This window comes from Bradysia coprophila, unplaced genomic scaffold (genome assembly GCF_014529535.1).
Source record: "Bradysia coprophila strain Holo2 unplaced genomic scaffold, BU_Bcop_v1 contig_24, whole genome shotgun sequence".
NCBI classification, from domain to species: domain Eukaryota; kingdom Metazoa; phylum Arthropoda; class Insecta; order Diptera; family Sciaridae; genus Bradysia; species Bradysia coprophila.
Window position 1 is genome coordinate 5047317 of NW_023503501.1, and position 17265 is coordinate 5064581.

At 35.3% G+C, this 17265-nt stretch overlaps 3 protein-coding genes across 8 annotated transcripts in view; 2 read left to right on the forward strand and 1 right to left on the reverse strand.

Annotated features, from left to right (window-relative positions):
• Nucleotides 1-383: 383 nt before the first annotated feature.
• LOC119078031 (GTP-binding protein Rheb homolog) lies at nucleotides 384-4223 on the reverse strand. Its single transcript, XM_037185444.1, has 5 exons — nucleotides 3993-4223; nucleotides 3788-3859; nucleotides 1118-1325; nucleotides 923-1052; nucleotides 384-825 (listed from the first exon to the last, which is right to left on the reverse strand). The coding sequence occupies exons 1-5, from the start codon at nucleotides 4039-4041 to the stop codon at nucleotides 733-735; spliced, it is 552 nt and encodes a 183-aa protein (XP_037041339.1). The 5' UTR covers nucleotides 4042-4223; the 3' UTR covers nucleotides 384-732.
• A 1138-nt stretch (nucleotides 4224-5361) lies between these two features.
• On the forward strand, nucleotides 5362-7064 carry LOC119078029 (chitobiosyldiphosphodolichol beta-mannosyltransferase). The gene is made up of 4 exons (XM_037185441.1): nucleotides 5362-6014; nucleotides 6079-6350; nucleotides 6413-6698; nucleotides 6764-7064. The coding sequence occupies exons 1-4, from the start codon at nucleotides 5467-5469 to the stop codon at nucleotides 6978-6980; spliced, it is 1323 nt and encodes a 440-aa protein (XP_037041336.1). The 5' UTR covers nucleotides 5362-5466; the 3' UTR covers nucleotides 6981-7064.
• Nucleotides 7065-8343: 1279 nt separating this feature from the next.
• The window catches only part of LOC119078021 (tight junction protein ZO-1), a 41924-nt gene continuing 33002 nt past the window's right edge, over nucleotides 8344-17265 (forward strand). For 3 of the 6 annotated variants that reach the window (XM_037185413.1, XM_037185414.1, XM_037185417.1), the window contains exon 1: nucleotides 8344-8683. In XM_037185413.1, coding sequence (XP_037041308.1) covers nucleotides 8395-8683 — 289 coding nt within the window. In that variant the 5' untranslated portion in view covers nucleotides 8344-8394. The remainder of the gene's footprint in view (nucleotides 8684-17265) is intronic. The other 3 variants (XM_037185424.1, XM_037185415.1, XM_037185425.1) reach the window with 1 other exon arrangement.

Genomic DNA, 17265 nt, shown 5'->3' on the forward strand with positions numbered 1-17265 from the left:
GAAATGGGTCAAAAGGCCAACCTGGTTGCGTTGGGACAGTCTGATCGACCGGCTGCGTCGGGATAGTTTCAAAAAATCCACGGATTTTAAAGTAAAGCTCACAAGCTTTTGTTACTACACCAAAATTTCACCTACGTTGATAGCATAACACTCAATGCTTTAGGAGTCAGATGAGACTCATCTGATTAGTGATTCGGGTAGCTTATTGGTAATTTAAGCGAAATGAGAAAGATGTAAAGGATCACCAACCAGATCTATACATCGTTTTCATAATCTAGTGATAGAGTACTGGTAATTAGGTTTTAAGTGAATAGAGTAGTAAGATTTTGTTTAGTGTTGTAAATTGAAGACTGTCGATCTGATATTAAAGGCGACATCGGTTGTTGGTTTGAGAAGATTAAAATAATTTGTTTTTATTAGACGTTAACTTAAGAAGGAAATCATTTAGACATACTGAACACAACTGTACATACGGTTTACATATTTTATGATTCTCATTGACATTGATATTTAGATTTTTACTACATTTTCTAACGGGAAAATTATTGCAAAGAAAAAATAATAATTTTTTTTTTCATAGAAATTTTTTTTGCTGGACTCGCTCACTTAATTTACTTTGTTAGAGTGTATATAGATCAGGTAGAGAGTACACTTTCAACATAAAAAAAAATTAATTGAAAAATATACTGCTTTCAGTTGCATTGAGGTCTTGTCGTGCGTTCGTATCTGTGCTCAGGAAATTGTACAATTGCTCTTCTCCTGCGGATTATTACCGTTCTCCTTTTCAATTAGTACTAAGAGTGAATGGAATATATCAGCTACTGACTGTGTAATTGATGGAAGAACAAAAATTTCAGAATTAGAACCGACAAATCTTATAACATCAAATTCCCCATTCCCAATTGGGTGTCACGCCACTCACCTCATTTTGCTTAGCAGACGTTTCCAGAAATGATGCCTTCCATGATTCAGCCAATCGTTTGCCCTCTTCGGTCGAAATAGCTCGTTCTTGATGCAAGTCAGTTTTATTGCCAACCAGAACCACTGGAACACTACATTTACCGTACGCATAAAATTATTACAACGACTTGTACCACTCCACACATGATTCTCTTACTTTGGTTTTCCCATTACGTCCAACAGTTTCTCGTATATGATTTGTACCACTTCGAATGATTCGCTGCTAGTTATGGAATATACTAAAACGTAGCCATGAAAATCCATACTGTACTGAGCGGGAAATATGCTGTACATATCCTGACCGGCAGTGTCAACCAATTTCACTTCATAGTCTGTTGCGTTGACACGGGTGATTTTTGTGAATGCTGTAAAAATACACAAATTAACATTTTTGTTATCCAGTTGAGTCAATGACATTGAATGCGTACACGCAAATCAGTAAACGATTCGCTAATAAAAAAGATAATCGAAGTCCAGACGTAAACAGAAATCGGATGATGAAAAAAAAATGTTTTAATTGCACAAAATGCAAGAACAATTCAATGACGATCGAATGAATCATGAAAAAAAAGTTGAATAATTTGTTGCTCGAATCACGCACTTTAAACTCGATTTAATATTGGATTGAGCCTACATTCAATTGCTGGTATGTCTGCATATTGAAGATAGTGGGCGGGCAAATGGCTCAGTTTAGCAAAGTTTTTATTGAATTTTTTTTCTTCAATTAATTACCGAAATTACAATCGTTCGACAAATGTATTAGGAAATGCTCGCAGCCAGACCAGATCATCAGGGCTGGCTAAGGGCCGGAATTTTTGTTTGTTTGGAATAATGAAAGAAAAACAGATGAAAGTTAGTCTCTTTTCGAAATCGAAGGGCGGGCTCAGCACAGCTTAGGCCATTATTAGCTACGGCCCTGTTGAAATAAAGAAACAAACTGAATTTTAATGCTGAACTAAAATACAGAAACAAGTCTCTTTGGGGTTATTAACAAATTACGTACGCGAAAACGTGACTAATCTCAGACTGTAAAATTGGATGAAGCAATGCTTTAGAAGCAAACACATTGCGAGAACTCCTCCTCCTTCTCCTGATTCCAAGGCAACTCTTGGATTAGCCTATTTTAGGTTGTTGCACCAAATTTGGACTAATCGCGAGACGTGGAAAAATACATAGAACGAAACACGTAAGTAGTAAAATCGTATAAAAATCTGTTAAGTAACGCGATCAACCAGTCCAAATCAAGATAATTACGAAGTCAAACAATAGAACAGTCTCTGAACCTCTGAATCTTTCGAGATATCCTAAAGCCAAAAATAGAAACAAAAGGCACAAAAGCTTTCATGTGATGCAAACTTCTTTTCAGTTCACTATGTCATACTTTTCGAATCAGAGTTCAAAATTAGTCGAATTACGGTTCTACCGCAGGGCCTATTTTTGATAAATATATTTGGAAAAATTTACCAAAAGTTATCTCTCTAAATGACCGTCTTTTTCTAAGTCTCTTATTTCTCCAATTTCTCCATAACGAATATAGAGAAATGAGAGAAGTAAAAGAAATAAGAAATTTTGAAAAAGGCGGTCATTTAGAGATTTTTCAACAGTAAGTTATCAAAATTTACCAAAAGGAATGTTGACGAATTTCCGTAAAGTTCAGAAAAGTTCGGTAAATTTCGAGGGGTGAACCACCATTTTCTTCGAAGGATTATTTGGATTATTTCGTGATTATTTGGTAATTATTTGGATTATTTCGTGATTATTTGGTGATTATTTGGTTATTATTTGTACCCGAATAATCACCAAAAAATATTTCAAAATTTACATAAGAAGTGATAAAAAGTCTAAAAGTCCTGTTTTCGTGTAAAGTTTGTTGATAAGAGGCAAAGCTCAGGTCAATAATGACACGAAACTTGATTTTTCAATTTTTTGACGTATTTTGACGTATATAACTTCTCGGAGCACGCTTAAAAACTTGTCATTATTCATTTGTTCGTCATATTATGGATGTGGCCTCAAAACTGGACATTTGGATGGTATTTGCTAAATGACAAGTTGATTATTTAGATTATTTGGATTATCTGATTATTTGAGAGTGGTTCACCCCTCGGTAAATTTTCCAAAGAAATTTACCAAAAATTGGCCCTGGTTCTACGGCTGACTAGCGTAGTTGGTACGAAATTAAAATGTTTTGCTTTGGAAATTTAGAGTCTGCGACGTACCGCTGCAATATTTCGTATAGAAACATAAAAGTAAGATAAGAAAGGGAAGCCATCTGGAATTTTTTTTTGGTAAATGAGTATGAGTAATACAAATTTTTGGTATTCGCTGATACAACAAGTGTAACACGTCAAAGGCATCCCAAATTGTTACACTGACTAAAAGATCTCGTAACACTAGGTAGGTAAGAGTATGCGAGGGCGACACCTGGATTTAGTGCTGGCAATATACTAAACTAACCATTGCCACATTCTCTACACGTAATTTATATCAATAAAAAAATAAAAAATTTGAATAAATAAAATCATCAGCTGATAATCAGTTCCTGAAAGAAACAAAGGTCGAGGACATGAATCTCCGTTGTAAATTTCATCGATTCATATGAACGTGCAAAGTTTGTTTATCTAAAGTGTTAGTCCAATACCTATAGGTCTTTACTCATTGTTAGGCCATTTGCGTAGTAAAACTAAAATATGAATGCAAATATGAAGGGACCAGCAATTTGTTGAGCAAAATTTTTTTTCCTAATAAGCTGCGCACGAAAACTTCAGCCATTCATTCGCAAGAAGACTATGGTTAAAGAAGATTAAAATTTTCAAAAATGACTTACTGTTCTCAATCGTCGGATCATACGAATCGACGAATTGTCCTTCAACAAATTGAATGCTGAGCGATGATTTACCTAGAAAACGTTTTGTTTTTAGTTAGTTAGTTCATTGTTCGTGTCACTCATTTTACGATTAACTCAATTGCGTTGTTCACAATTGTATACACAAAAAAGTTTTTTTTTTACATTTCGCAGAAAAGAAACTAACCCACAGATCGTGCGCCCATCATCGCCACATTTCTTTCTTTTGGTGCCATTTTATTGGTGCTGGCGATTGCCGTAATGTTTAATTGATTAAACTTTTACAAAAATATTCGATTTTTAATGAAACTAATTCAGTTTGACATGTAAGACTTTGGTGTAGAAACTGATTTTTTTTTCTTGTTGCAAAAGTCAAAGTCACAGCTCGGGAACGTTCAGAAAAAAAAAGTTTGGACAAATGGATGACTGTCACTGGTACGATGTCAACACTCTATCGGTTTAACACCCTGCCACTTACAAGATACCCGTAGTGCATACGCGTAAGGCGTAAAGAAAAATTATCAACGAAGACAAAGTGTTACACAAGGTTTGACATTTCAAACGTCAACAGATCTGATATTTCAAACATTAACTGCTGACATTTCAAACGTTAATATTCATTGACAACCGACCACAACAGACAACGTTGTTAATGAGAGAGATGTTGATGTGTCTAGGAAATTATACTAACTACCATACCAAGCAATAGTTATTTGCATCACTCGGATTGAAACCACTAAATTACAGTATACGCAAAAATTATTCTCTCGATATACGAATTCACACATATACTGTGATTGAGTGGTTTCAATCCTGTGATGCACACAATTTTACACTAATCACACCATGAAATACACAAACAACAAAACCAAATATAATACACACCGTTCAAGCTTGAACTTGAATTTATAGAAGAAACGAAACCGAAAATACGCAATATAAAGCCGAACGAGGTGATCGTTCGATGTGCATCACGCTACTCGGTGATACGGAGAGTAGGCTCCGCCTTCGTATCAAATTTCTCTCTTTGACGAATAACATAAACAAACTCCACCATTAAGTAAAACATCGCCTGGTTTCCTAGACCTGTTTGCAAGGTCTGCTGAGAGAGAACTAAAACAGTGTGGTTTCCGATAAATTTTAACGCGTGATATTCAGTGTTTTCATGATTTGCCGAGTGTAAAAGAATTTGATTCGTTTTGTTTCCAAACGATGTGTATACACTCCTCCAGATGCTAATTACTCAGCAAAATATTTTCATTCCAACGCGAGTCGTCAAACGTGATGCAAAGAGTATACTAATGATCCAGGGCCAGAAAGAACAGGAAAGAACACCTCTGAGTTAATAACGATGACAGTTGCGCCACCATGAACATTGAACATAGAAGCTTCTTTTTATATGGAATATCCACTTAACGGTTCAAATTTGGATGCCAGTTGCCTTCGTTCCTGTAGGTAATACTGGTAATACTGTAGTAAACAATTGTTGAGAGCAAGCCAACGAAAGTTTCCATATTCTTCAATGGGTAAAAAACGTACAAAAACGGTCCCAGTGCCATATTTATCGATTGATGGCAGCACTGCCACTTTCACACGTAAACAAACAAAAAACATAACCCCAAAGGAGAAAGATAAAAAAGGTTCAACATCCAAAAAAAGAAATGTCGATAAACAGACCGAAAAATGTTTGTGTTATTGTTTTGGGCGACATCGGACGAAGCCCTCGGATGCAATATCACGTGAAAAGTTTAATTCAACACAATTACAACATCGACTTGATCGGTTACGTTGAAAGTGCTCCGCTGCGAGAAATCGCACAAGATCCGAACACAAAGATCCACAATCTAACACCGTTCCCAGACCTGAATCTGCCCACTGGACTGAAATACGTTTTCAAAACATTTTGGCAAATTTTGAGTCTGCTGATTGCACTGTTTAGCATTCGACGTCCACAGTTTGTGTTGTGTCAGAATCCGCCAGCGATTCCAACACTATTCGTTTGTTACTTTTACTGTCTGTTGGTGAGAAGCAAATTTATTATCGACTGGCACAACTATACACACACCATACTAGCACTCGGATCGTCGCCAACGAGTCCAATTGTAAAATTGGCTAAATGGATTGAACGAAAATTCGGACAGAAAAGCTGGGCCAATTTGTGCGTCACCAATGCAATGAAGGTGGATTTGAAAGAGAATTGGGATATATCGTAAGCCCTGAACATCAAACAATGTTTGCATTTAGTTCATCCAACTGTTTACTCGATGTTTCAGAGCTACAGTGCTATATGATCGTCCGTCACCTGCCTTTAAACCCATCCCAGTGATAGAGAAACATGAATTGTTTAAGAAACTAGCAGAAGAGTACTCCATATTCGCATCAGTGGATGCGCATACCGATCCACCAGTGGCAGAATCAACTGTATTTACTCAAAAATTACAAACCGGTGATGTTGTGCTGCGACCAGATCGACCTGCTCTTCTGATTTCAAGCACAAGCTGGACACCGGACGAAGATTTCGGAATTCTATTGCGAGCGCTTGAGAGTAATTTGACTTTGCAATGTAAATTTCTTTGGCACATCTTAGGACACTAATCTCGTCTGTAGGGTACGATGTCACTGCAAGCAGTTCATCGCATTATCCGAAACTTGTTTGTGTCATCACGGGCAAAGGACCGCAAAAGGAGCATTACCTAGAGCTCATTTCGAAGAAATCTTGGACGAAAGTCTCCATTCTGACGCCATGGTTGGAAAGTGACGATTATCCAAAGTTGTTGGCCAGTGCCGATTTGGGTGTATGTTTGCATTGGAGCTCGAGTGGACTAGATCTACCAATGAAAGTCGTTGATATGTTTGGTTGTGGCCTACCAGTCTGTGCAATCAATTTCAAATGGTAAGTGACAGTGGAGTATGGGAAGCATGAGGCGGGGTACAATTCAACCAATTTTTATTTTTCAGTCTCGACGAACTGGTTCAGCACGAGAAGAATGGATTCGTCTTTGAAAATGAAAAGGAATTAGCCGAACAATTGGTCAGCTGGTTCCACGAATATCCCAAAAATATTTCCCTGGTGAACATCAAAGAGATTTTCCAGCAAAATTTACGCCAATTTCAAATGCTTCGATGGAATGAGAATTGGAACAAAAATGCTCTGCCTTTATTTCGGACGGAATGATTATACCAAGACTGTCGCATTATACCTAAATTCTGTTGCCTTTGTTATTTTTGCTTGAATAAATTTTTTTATATGTTCAGCAAATGCTTACAAACCAGTGAGTTATTTCATTTTCGAATTATGGATCCAAATCCGGAAGGAATTCCCTAACCGATGTAATGGATAACATACAGTACCATTGAAGTTCTTTCTTTGAGCGTCTTCAACACTAAAACCACATAGTGGCCTGACAGACACTAGATGAGTTGATGAGTTGGATGTGTTTATCGATGCCACTGGGAAAGGAGTACAGGGATTATGTGTTGATATCTGGGGATCTACCGGTAAATGTCTTGTTGATGAGCTCCGAGCTCTGTAAATAAAGGCCTGCTAGTTGTCTTGCCTTTACCCTACTAAATTGCTCTTTGAACAAAAATTTTCTACTGTGCTCAGATAGAGATAGTTTTCAGGGCACTAGAGGTATTCTCATCTCTTGAAGAAGCCGAATATATTTCACCTAAATAATACGGAAAGCGGTGCCTTACTCTACTCCGTGCCGTATACAACAGATATGACAAAGACGCCTTTAAACGGTTTAATTTGGGAGAACCCGACTCATTTGTAAAGTCAAATTTTTGAATCGGTCGGCGTTGTTTCATGAACCAGCATTTTTTTCTATTCCTCTTAAAATACGCTTTGGTTCCTCGTGTTACGTGAGTCAAATAACACACATGTACATAAGTATAACGATGTTTACATTGTAGTTTTTAGTGGAAAACACGAATACTAAGGCGAGATGGAAAAAAGTCTCATTAAACCTAGGTAACAATACCATAACATAACATTTTTGACTAAGAATAGGAATAAGAGGAAGAGAAATGAAGTTTGTTTTTTTCTTCTCTATGTGTGCATTACCATTCCAGTGCAGTGCAGCGATAGTGATGCTTTTTTTTTGAAGAAAAAGCAGAACATTCTGTCGCTATATAGTGAGATCATCGATTTTAAAAATTGATTTGCCATCGAATTAATTCGAAATCAGATTTACCCCCGAGCGTAATTCCTTTGATCAACAGCCAATGCTCTCTGAGAGAGCCTATCTCATTGAGAGCATTATAAAAACACAAAAATCCAGCGTTGTTTGTTCATGTAGTCATAGTTACCACATCTATTCTATCTTGATGTGAGTCATTTATCAAAATAACAAAAAACTGGCAAATGACCGTGCAAGTTCTTCGACATCCGATAAAATACAATGTATACACCAATAATGATCACCCCTCCTAATACGGGCCGTCTATGGCTAATGTTTTCATTCATACACCAACTTCATCACAAAAACGAACGTATATGGGCTCTTCATACTTTTACTATCCGCATAAGTTAGTTTACGTTTGTTAGTTGGTAAAGAGCGTCGTGTGTCGTGTTATTTGTATAAATGGCTAGTGAAGAAGAAGAAGTCCATTGTCTACTATCACGACATCGCATCCAAATAATTCGTGAACTAAATGAATCGAAATTGGTGCCGGTTTTGGTTAATAAAAATATTTTGAATGGAAGTGACGAGGAATTGGTGAAAAATGAATGTGATTGTGAGAAAAAGTGTTCGCTGCTAATTGATTTTGTGTCCCGCAATGGTTTTGAAAAGTTCAAAGAATTTTGTTATGCGATCGAAACGGAGTGTCCGCAGCTAATTGAGGATTTAATTAATGATCGACTGAAATATGGTAAATTTTTGTTCAATTAACATTTTTAATTTATTTAATGTGAACCGTTGTTGGGTGTACTGGACGGTCGTGCAATGGACGTATTTAATTGCTAAGTATATATTCTTAATGGGACCAGTTGTAACTCGGAACATTTTTTGTCTACTTTAAAACGATTTCCCTTTTGTTCTATTTAAATTCTTTTTCTTTATTTATTTTGAAATGACCGTACCCGATATATCTTACGAAGTCTTTGCCTGATGTTATTTAGACATATTGCTTTTTGTATAAATATACTCCAACTGTCTGACATACACACCATATATTCAACTACATTGTTCATCATAAATGATTTTTTTTCCTCCAAATTACAAACAAATACGGCCAAAATTCGTTGTTTTGTTTCGTACCCTTTTGCTGCACCAAACAATCGGCACTTGAGAAGTTCAAAATGATTTGTTCTTGTTGAAGGATTTTTGTTAGAGTGTTTCGTTATGGTACTTAAGACGGAAAGTCGCATTTGAATTAGTAATTCTGTTTCTATTTTATGTAGTTCCAATTCGAGAGCTTTGATTCGGTCATTTTGAGTTTTGCTTAGCATTAGGCGAGTTGAGAAATTTGAACCAACTAGACGTTTACGAATGGACAACATTCAGTAAAAATGGCAAAACGATATTATCATTTCATTACTCAATTGTGGAGGAAGAAGTCCTTTAAACGTTGCATTTGATGTGCCCATAAATAAATTGAAAAATCATTTCCCATCGAGATATTTTGCTAAAAAAATTCTAGCGAAAGTCGAAAGTCGAAATTAAGTTTCATTTTACGTCTGTACACAAGGCAAGGCAAGGGGAACAATTACACAAGGAAAAGATAAAGAATCATAAAACTTAGTGACACATTTCTGGCCAAGACATTCTCCAAATCGGTTTTTTACCATGAAACCATGATGGCTCATTTTTGGTCAAATGGAGAAAAATGTAGAACACAACCAGATCTACATTTTTCTCCGTTTGGCCGAAAATGAGCCATCATGGCTTCATGGTAAAAAGTCGTGGAATGTCTTGGCCAGAGATATGTCACTAAGTTCTATGATTCGTTCCTAACAAATTGTTTTAAGTACTTTATTTTGTTGTCTTGCGGATAGAACATGTGTAATTACTGTCTCGTTCAAAACCGGTTTTTCACATTTTCTGTCTTGCTGGGAAATTTTTTGTTAAGGCATTTGAGATGTATTCCTCGCCTGTGCTCGAAATACCTTCCTATATCCCTCAACAAAAAATGTCCAAGCAATGTACAGTAATGTTCTATTGTTGTCTTGCGGTCAGGAAACGACTTATTACCGTGTAAACAAAATCTCTGTTTTTCGTATTTTCTGACCGCAAGACAACAAAATACCAAACTGTCTTGCTGGGAGGTTTTGTTCATACAGCTAACTCTTTCAGAGCAAGAGCAAGTATCATCATGTTATCACTAAATCTATTACTTCTTTTGTTCAAATTTTCGTCTAGAGATTGACGCCATAACTATTAAAACTTATGTTATGCAAAGAAAGATCTCAATATCCAGATTGCTGCTGTCGACTACAGATGACAGTATGATGTCGTCTGGAGATAATTCGCAATTCACAGTAAGCTTACCATTAAATTAGCGTGATCTGGAAATCTAAAATTCCATTGTTATTTCACAATAGACATAGATTCATTTATTTAAACTAATGTTCTTAATTATGTTTGAGCATTGTTCTGTGTAGCATTGTCTTTTCACCGCGAACATCTGTTATATTGACAACAACAGCGAAAAGAAAATAAAGATGATCTTTGGCTAGTCTTCTCTTAGTGAAATACATATAATTAAACTAATGAAGTACCAGATTGGATATCTAACACAAAGCTCTATCTTAAACAAAAGAAGTAGACGATTCAATCGCATTCATTGTATAGCAATACGCCGTTTATTAAAGATCCGCAAATGACACAAAACAATCATTGACGACATTCGGTGGTAGTTCTAGTCAATTTTTCTTCCGAAAAAGATTAAAAAGATTTTGTATTTACTGTGTGCTTTACCTCTATACAAACAGTGTGGATACGTTATATACAATCAAAAATTATTAAAGTTATAGTGTTGATGTTAGTTGTTAGTTCATGACGGGTTCACGCTCAATATGTTAGAGAAATACAATTTTTTTTCGCTGACTTTGGTAATCTTTTGTTCTTTTCATTGACTTTCTTGGCGAGTAAGTAGTAACTTGACTTTGACTTCTTTTATGTATTTATGTATGATCCAGCACATGGTAAATCATATTGTTATTGCAGTAATACGTATATGGAAGTAGAGTATACTTTTTAATGTAGGTAGGTTTAAACGTTGCTGACAGCAAGATGAGCTAATGATATTGTAAAATGATATTGGACAGAAAAGAGATAGTGGAATATTGTCGATTTAAATTTGTTTACCATTAGCGTATCTCTTTTAAGTTGTAGGTTTTCTTTGTTTTTATAGTTCAAGAACCACACATTTGGTATTTGAAGGAAGAGCGCGTTTCGTGAGTAATTGCAGGAAAATATTTATTTTGTTAAAATTCCGTCAAAGTTGTTCACTTTTTACAGACGGTGAGCACATCATTAATATAATTATCGAGTCACCTACGTCTTTTGATCCGAAGTTAAAGTGATTCATGCAAAATAGTTTACTTTGTATAATGTTATATATGTCCCCTGATATGCAGGGCTACATTAGCAGGAGCACAACGCTCATATTTATGATGATGTCTATTAAACTTATCTAAAACACAGGAAAATAAATTGATGCAAAGGAATGAAGTAAAAGATTCGAGATCATTTTTTTAAAATACTTTGATAAAATAAAATACTAGATCCGATAAGAAGACTGTGCCGTCTGTGAATGAGTACATGTTGAAACCAAACGGAAAAATGACGTTTTATCAATGAATCTGTCAATTAGATCTATTACAATAAATTCACACCAATAAATTACGATTCCGGTTGATGCTACACACACACACACAGTAGATAGGAGAGTAATAACACTTCGGTATTTCCCATCGGCCATGCTTTTCCATTATTATTCAATTAACTGCTCCATAGCTCTCATTTTCTATCGAACCATACATATAATCATAATTAGAGCATACACATATATATATCGGGGATCCAGCCGTGCTGTTCGTGTTAATAAAATATTTAAATATCTCACTGTGGTTCGTGGTCACGGTTCTACAATTTTTCTCCCTCATTTTATTGGTTAAGAAAGCCAGACATATAATCGCATTACAGTGCATTATTATACATAATTTATGATGCTCTGTACAGCAGTACATTTTATGTTAAAAAAGTAGCGAACATGCAAATAACAACATACCAGCAACTGTGATACGCAATACATTGTTTACATTTCATTCCCATTTTTTGTGTGTGTTTCATATATATAAATGCTATGCAACTCAGAAGTTATATATAAACTTCTGACTTGCGAAGCATAAGTCCTTCTTTAACCAAACAACATTTCTCGAACAATTTATTGAATGAAAGCCGCATTTGTATGCATTGAATTTTTCCTTGAACCGTTTCCGCGGTAAAAAACAAAACAATGTTGATGATGATGTATGTACTCCAATCACAGAGAGAATTCTCACGCGAGTGCATAATGATAGCGGCACTAATGTTTACAAATCAAAGTTCAACCATACATTATATACCATCAAGTGACGAACCGTTTCGAAACTTCGTAGACTCCAATTTTATCATTTTCATAATTTTCGGTATATATAGTAGTGAATGATTAGTTATTTTGGGGTTTAATCAATTTCGATGTGGGATGTGAAGTAATTTCCACTGAAATATTAATGAAATTATGAAAGTGTTATGTGACATTCGGTAAACGATGGGTGATGGGTCGGAAATTGTTGTTGAAAGGCTCACATTTAAAGTAATTGCTTAAAGAGAAGCTCGTAGGCTACAAATACTACGGAGTCATATAGGATTGTTAAAGATCTATACGAAGTTCCAACTAGTAAGATGCAACAGAAACTGTGTGGCCGTGTCTTTTCTGCTGGCGCCACTTTTCATGGCAAATTTCGTAATCGGATTCGAAATGCAACGGAATTTTCAATGGTTTTTTGAACGGTTCTTATGAGTTTCAAGTTAGAAAATTGTTTCTACATACGTCTTGTCGGAACAGGTCAAGGTCAGGTCATGAAAATTAATTCAATCGCCTTGTAAAGACATTGATAATAGTGTTAGGGATCTTCACCGAAAAATATCATCAATCAATGATAAAATCTCCAAATAATCGATACAATATCAATCGTATGCTTGATCAATGATCGATAAATTTCGACTAATAATCAAATGATCAGTCAATATTCATCGAGTTATTTCGATATTTACCGATCATCGATTATCGATGAAGCATTCATTTGATTTTGATTTTTCGAATCGATTATAAGGAAATAATCGATATTTTATCAATCGAATGAATCATCGAACATGCATATACTACAAACCCAACTAAATTCGATCTACTGTCCACATAGTTTGGCGATTGAGTTAGTTTTACACGAATCAAATTTAAACTGTTCTCAGTCTTACCGTACAGTGTCAAATGGTGGGCATGAAAACAATGTTTCCTTCATTGCTTCTCGGTAACTGAATCAAAATTTCACTGTAACAAAAGCGTCAAACTGACATCCCGGCCCATGCATTTCCCGGTGGTTTGTATGGCGATGGTTTGATTTCCCGGTAACCAAATTTTTGGCGAAAATATTTCCCGGTAAGGAGGTTACCACATTTTTTCCTTGCCCGTCAAATGTATAGACTGATCCTTTCCTGAACTTGTTGCGTTGGAAGCATAATTTTTAACTACGATCATGAACTTCAATAGGAAGAAACAAAAGTGCAGCAAATATTTTGACATCGTATTTCGCAAGTAAAAGTCTCTGCGGCCAGTCAAAGTGTTTGTTTTTATAACTGCAAGAAATTGTGACTAGTCGATTAAACCAAAGCCAATCTACTTACTGAAAGACAACGTTTAAATAGAAAAGTTCCAATTTTTTTCAACTGCTTCGAACAATAACAACTGGAATCAATTACAAACTAGTTACGACAACTGTTAAATCTGACACTCATTCAAATTCAAATAGCTTATCATCTTAGAACAGTTGGTATATTGTTTTCAATGCAGTTTCCAGTTAGTTGCATTGGTTAAAATCCGTTCCGATTACAATTATTATTTTTTAAATAACTTCTTCAACACCAAGTCTATATTTACAGACAAAGTATCGAACGCCAGTTCAACGATTTTTTTTTATTATTTCTCAAATTGGAAAGACTCGGAAAACGCATATGTTTCGTTTCGTTTAATTTTATAAAATTGCATCTGATTTCGAAAGAGGTCTGTCTGGAATACACCAAACAGTGTAAAAATATCGAAGAAAAAAAAATTTATTGCTTTCAATATCTGAAAATATAAATATCCCTAAATAAAATGTGGTTTGTGTTCGATTGGTGTGTAGATAGGGTTATGCACATTTGTGTATTATATATGCAGCTAACACGTAAATATATTATTTTCATCTGTTACGTGTAGTAGGTACAGTTAAATCCAAATTATATTTCAGAAATAAGTTGTAGCAGCAGTACACAGCTAAATAAGTAATAACCGATACATATATGTTCTGTGGCTGCTTCTGGTAGATTTCAAAACCAATTTTTATTTACCGTCTCTCACCTAAAATGAAATTATTTTATTCAAAAACGTGAGATAAAGTCAACTTTACTTCACGGAGCTAATACTTTACCGACTTTACCTCAAGTTTTCGAATAAAATACCTTACTTGGAAATAAGGCAAATGATGGAAACGGATCGGCTACGCCTCGATCGGTAAATTTCACACAAGAAGTACCATTTCCAGCATTTGTCTTATTGGTAACTAATGTACTATTCCTCAACATAATTATCTGTTCATTTAGCGGTATGTAAGTTCAAAAGTTAGACTTTCATAAAATAGTAATGAGTTCCGGGAAAGTTCTGACAATAACATGGACAATGACTAATGGATCGATCCAAAAAAAAAAACGTTCTTTCCAGTATAAATAAGCCATCAAACATCTTCTAAAATTAAATGTTCACCTCCGGATGTAAGTCAATAATCACGCAGTTTTAGACGAATTCCAAACGTTAGTTAGACACATATCCTTTTCGTATGCGTAACCAAGTCACGTACATTTTGGAATCTAATTTTTCTTTTCAACAAAATTCCAAATCGTAGAATAAATGATAATGGATAATGGAGCATGGCATTCCACATCCATTGTGATTCGCAAATTCTTTTTCCATGGCAACGTATAATGATTCACATCGTCAATATTTTTCAACAGAAAACATTTTTTTCTTTTCGAAAAGATTATGCTTCCCTATGTGTACATGTTGCATTACTACATATATTGGTACGTTCACTGACGACGTATACGTGTTATTTCAAATGGAAATTATGTTTGAGTTCATTCGTTCATTGTTTAGTCAATAAATACAAATTCCAGAAAGTCTGTGCATTATATAAGTTTCAAAAACTATCTCACTACCTACACACTTTTTTCCCTTTATTCTTTCAAGACAAAACATTATAACCGAAAATTTATATGACCTCTTATGGACATTCCGTTTCTACTACACCCTTAATACGGTTATTGATTCATTGATGATATAGCGGCGGAACCGATCATTTAAACTGAGTCTTGGGGGTAATTTAAAAAAAAAAACTTGTTTTTCTGGTTATTCCGTCGAAAAAGCGACAGGTGATTTAAACATTCCTCTACCCACACGAAAACCAATTTTCCACAGTTGAGGTGTTTCTTTTATAAAAGATTGCGACATCGACGTGTCTCTTTGACTCTACAGTCTACAGGTTTAGCTCCTTGCAATAAGAATGTTTTGTAGGCAGTATTTGAGAGTTTTGAATCGAATGGCGCGAGTTGCTAGAGTATGATTGCAAAAACGTTTTGGGAAATGGGGGAAATACCACTCTATATGTGGATGAACGACAATGCAAAAGGCATTTGCTTATCGAACCGCACATATTTGCACATATTCGTTATCTTTGTTCGTGAGAATTGAATCCTAAGTGAATCTTAATCAAACCGTTCACGCTCGTTATTTATGCCTCATATTACTCACTATACCAAACCGGATATTGGCGTCAAGAGTGACGTCCCCTAATTTCGTATTTCGGAATTTATTTTTCCTTATTCTAATTCCCATTTGAGATTAAATTGATAAAGTCAATTCCACTCGCATTTCTCAGTTTTTTTATTCAGTTCAAGTTCAAGCGCTGATGAATCTTGAATTTTTGTTCGGAACCACAACGGTAACTCGTACCATTAGACATGAATATATTTTAACTCTTTGTCACGGCATTTTCTCATACAAACAATACCACCGATGTTGGTTTGTTGTAATTCTAATTCCGAGTAGGTATACACAATAAACAACAAAAACCCAACAGCTCGAAAAGAAATGAAATGAGAGGAAATCTATTAAATTCCTTTTAGTCGACAATCATCGTCTCTCAGTCTATTTTATCTAGAAAAAAAATTTTACCCGCAGGCACAGGTAGAAAACAAATTTTTGTAGAGTAAGTTTGTTGTTACATTGTCGTTGATTGCGAAGATGATGAGACTCGATAACATTTTTTTTTCTTCTTTTAAATTAATTCTACGAATGGATTGCAATGACAAAAACGGTTGCAGAAGAGGGGAAAGGTCAAGTGCCGGAAATATTTTATTTTCGCGTTCGAAGCGACAGACACATCAATTTATTTAATTTTTTGTGGAACACAAAAGAAATTAAACTTTGAATAAACGAACGTCTGTGATACTTATAGTGTAGATGCTCATTGTATTGCTTTGATCGGCCACAATATCCACCTATTGATTACGTTAACTCTGACAGCAATTTCAAAAATGCCCTGTCTGTCGGAGGTTAGAGGTAAAAAAAATCGATCGACAGTTTGTTAATGTTACAAGGAACCAATTATCATAAATTTGGAATGACGAGTATAAACTATCGAAACCTCGACCACCTATTGGATAATTTTGATACTCACTCCCATCAACTCAGGTCATATACGGAGTTCTGGTATCTGCGTTGATAACAAACTAATTCAATCAACTCTGACAGTGTTGATGATTGAATCAATGCAACAACAACTCACAGAAGTATTGAAGGTACTTAGGGGGCATTATTGTTGGGAAAATGATTGGTATACCAAAGTTGCTGCTATTTATGATTTGGTTCGTTGACAATCGTTACGGTCATCTATATGCGACATACCACAAATCAGGAAGTGCTCATTAGCAACATTGTAATTGAATGTTTGATCAATTTGGTTATTATAACGTGAAATCTGCGGCTAAAAAATGCTGAATAGAGTTATGTCGAGGCGTTGTTTGATTCTAATCTATTACTTGGTTAAAGTACTCTGGTGGATGGTTAATAATTATCATCAAATGAAATCATTAATATTCGTCAATGCAAGACCGTATGGAAAAAATTCCATTCTTTCCCATCACATCAAAATGATC

Excerpts from the sequence above, each read along its gene's own strand:
- LOC119078031 (XM_037185444.1), bottom strand. The coding sequence starts at position 4,041 with ATGGCACCAAAAGAAAGAAATGTGGCGATGATGGGCGCACGATCTGTG. Across the intron at positions 1,053-1,117 it reads GACGTAATGGGAAAACCAAA|TGTTCCAGTGGTTCTGGTTG; the intron begins GTAAGAGAATCA and ends CGGTAAATGTAG. Across the intron at positions 826-922 it reads CGTCTGCTAAGCAAAATGAG|TCAGTAGCTGATATATTCCA; the intron begins GTGAGTGGCGTG and ends TCAATTACACAG.
- LOC119078029 (XM_037185441.1), top strand. The coding sequence starts at position 5,467 with ATGTCGATAAACAGACCGAAAAATGTTTGTGTTATTGTTTTGGGCGAC. Across the intron at positions 6,015-6,078 it reads AAAGAGAATTGGGATATATC|AGCTACAGTGCTATATGATC; the intron begins GTAAGCCCTGAA and ends TCGATGTTTCAG. Across the intron at positions 6,699-6,763 it reads TGTGCAATCAATTTCAAATG|TCTCGACGAACTGGTTCAGC; the intron begins GTAAGTGACAGT and ends TTTATTTTTCAG.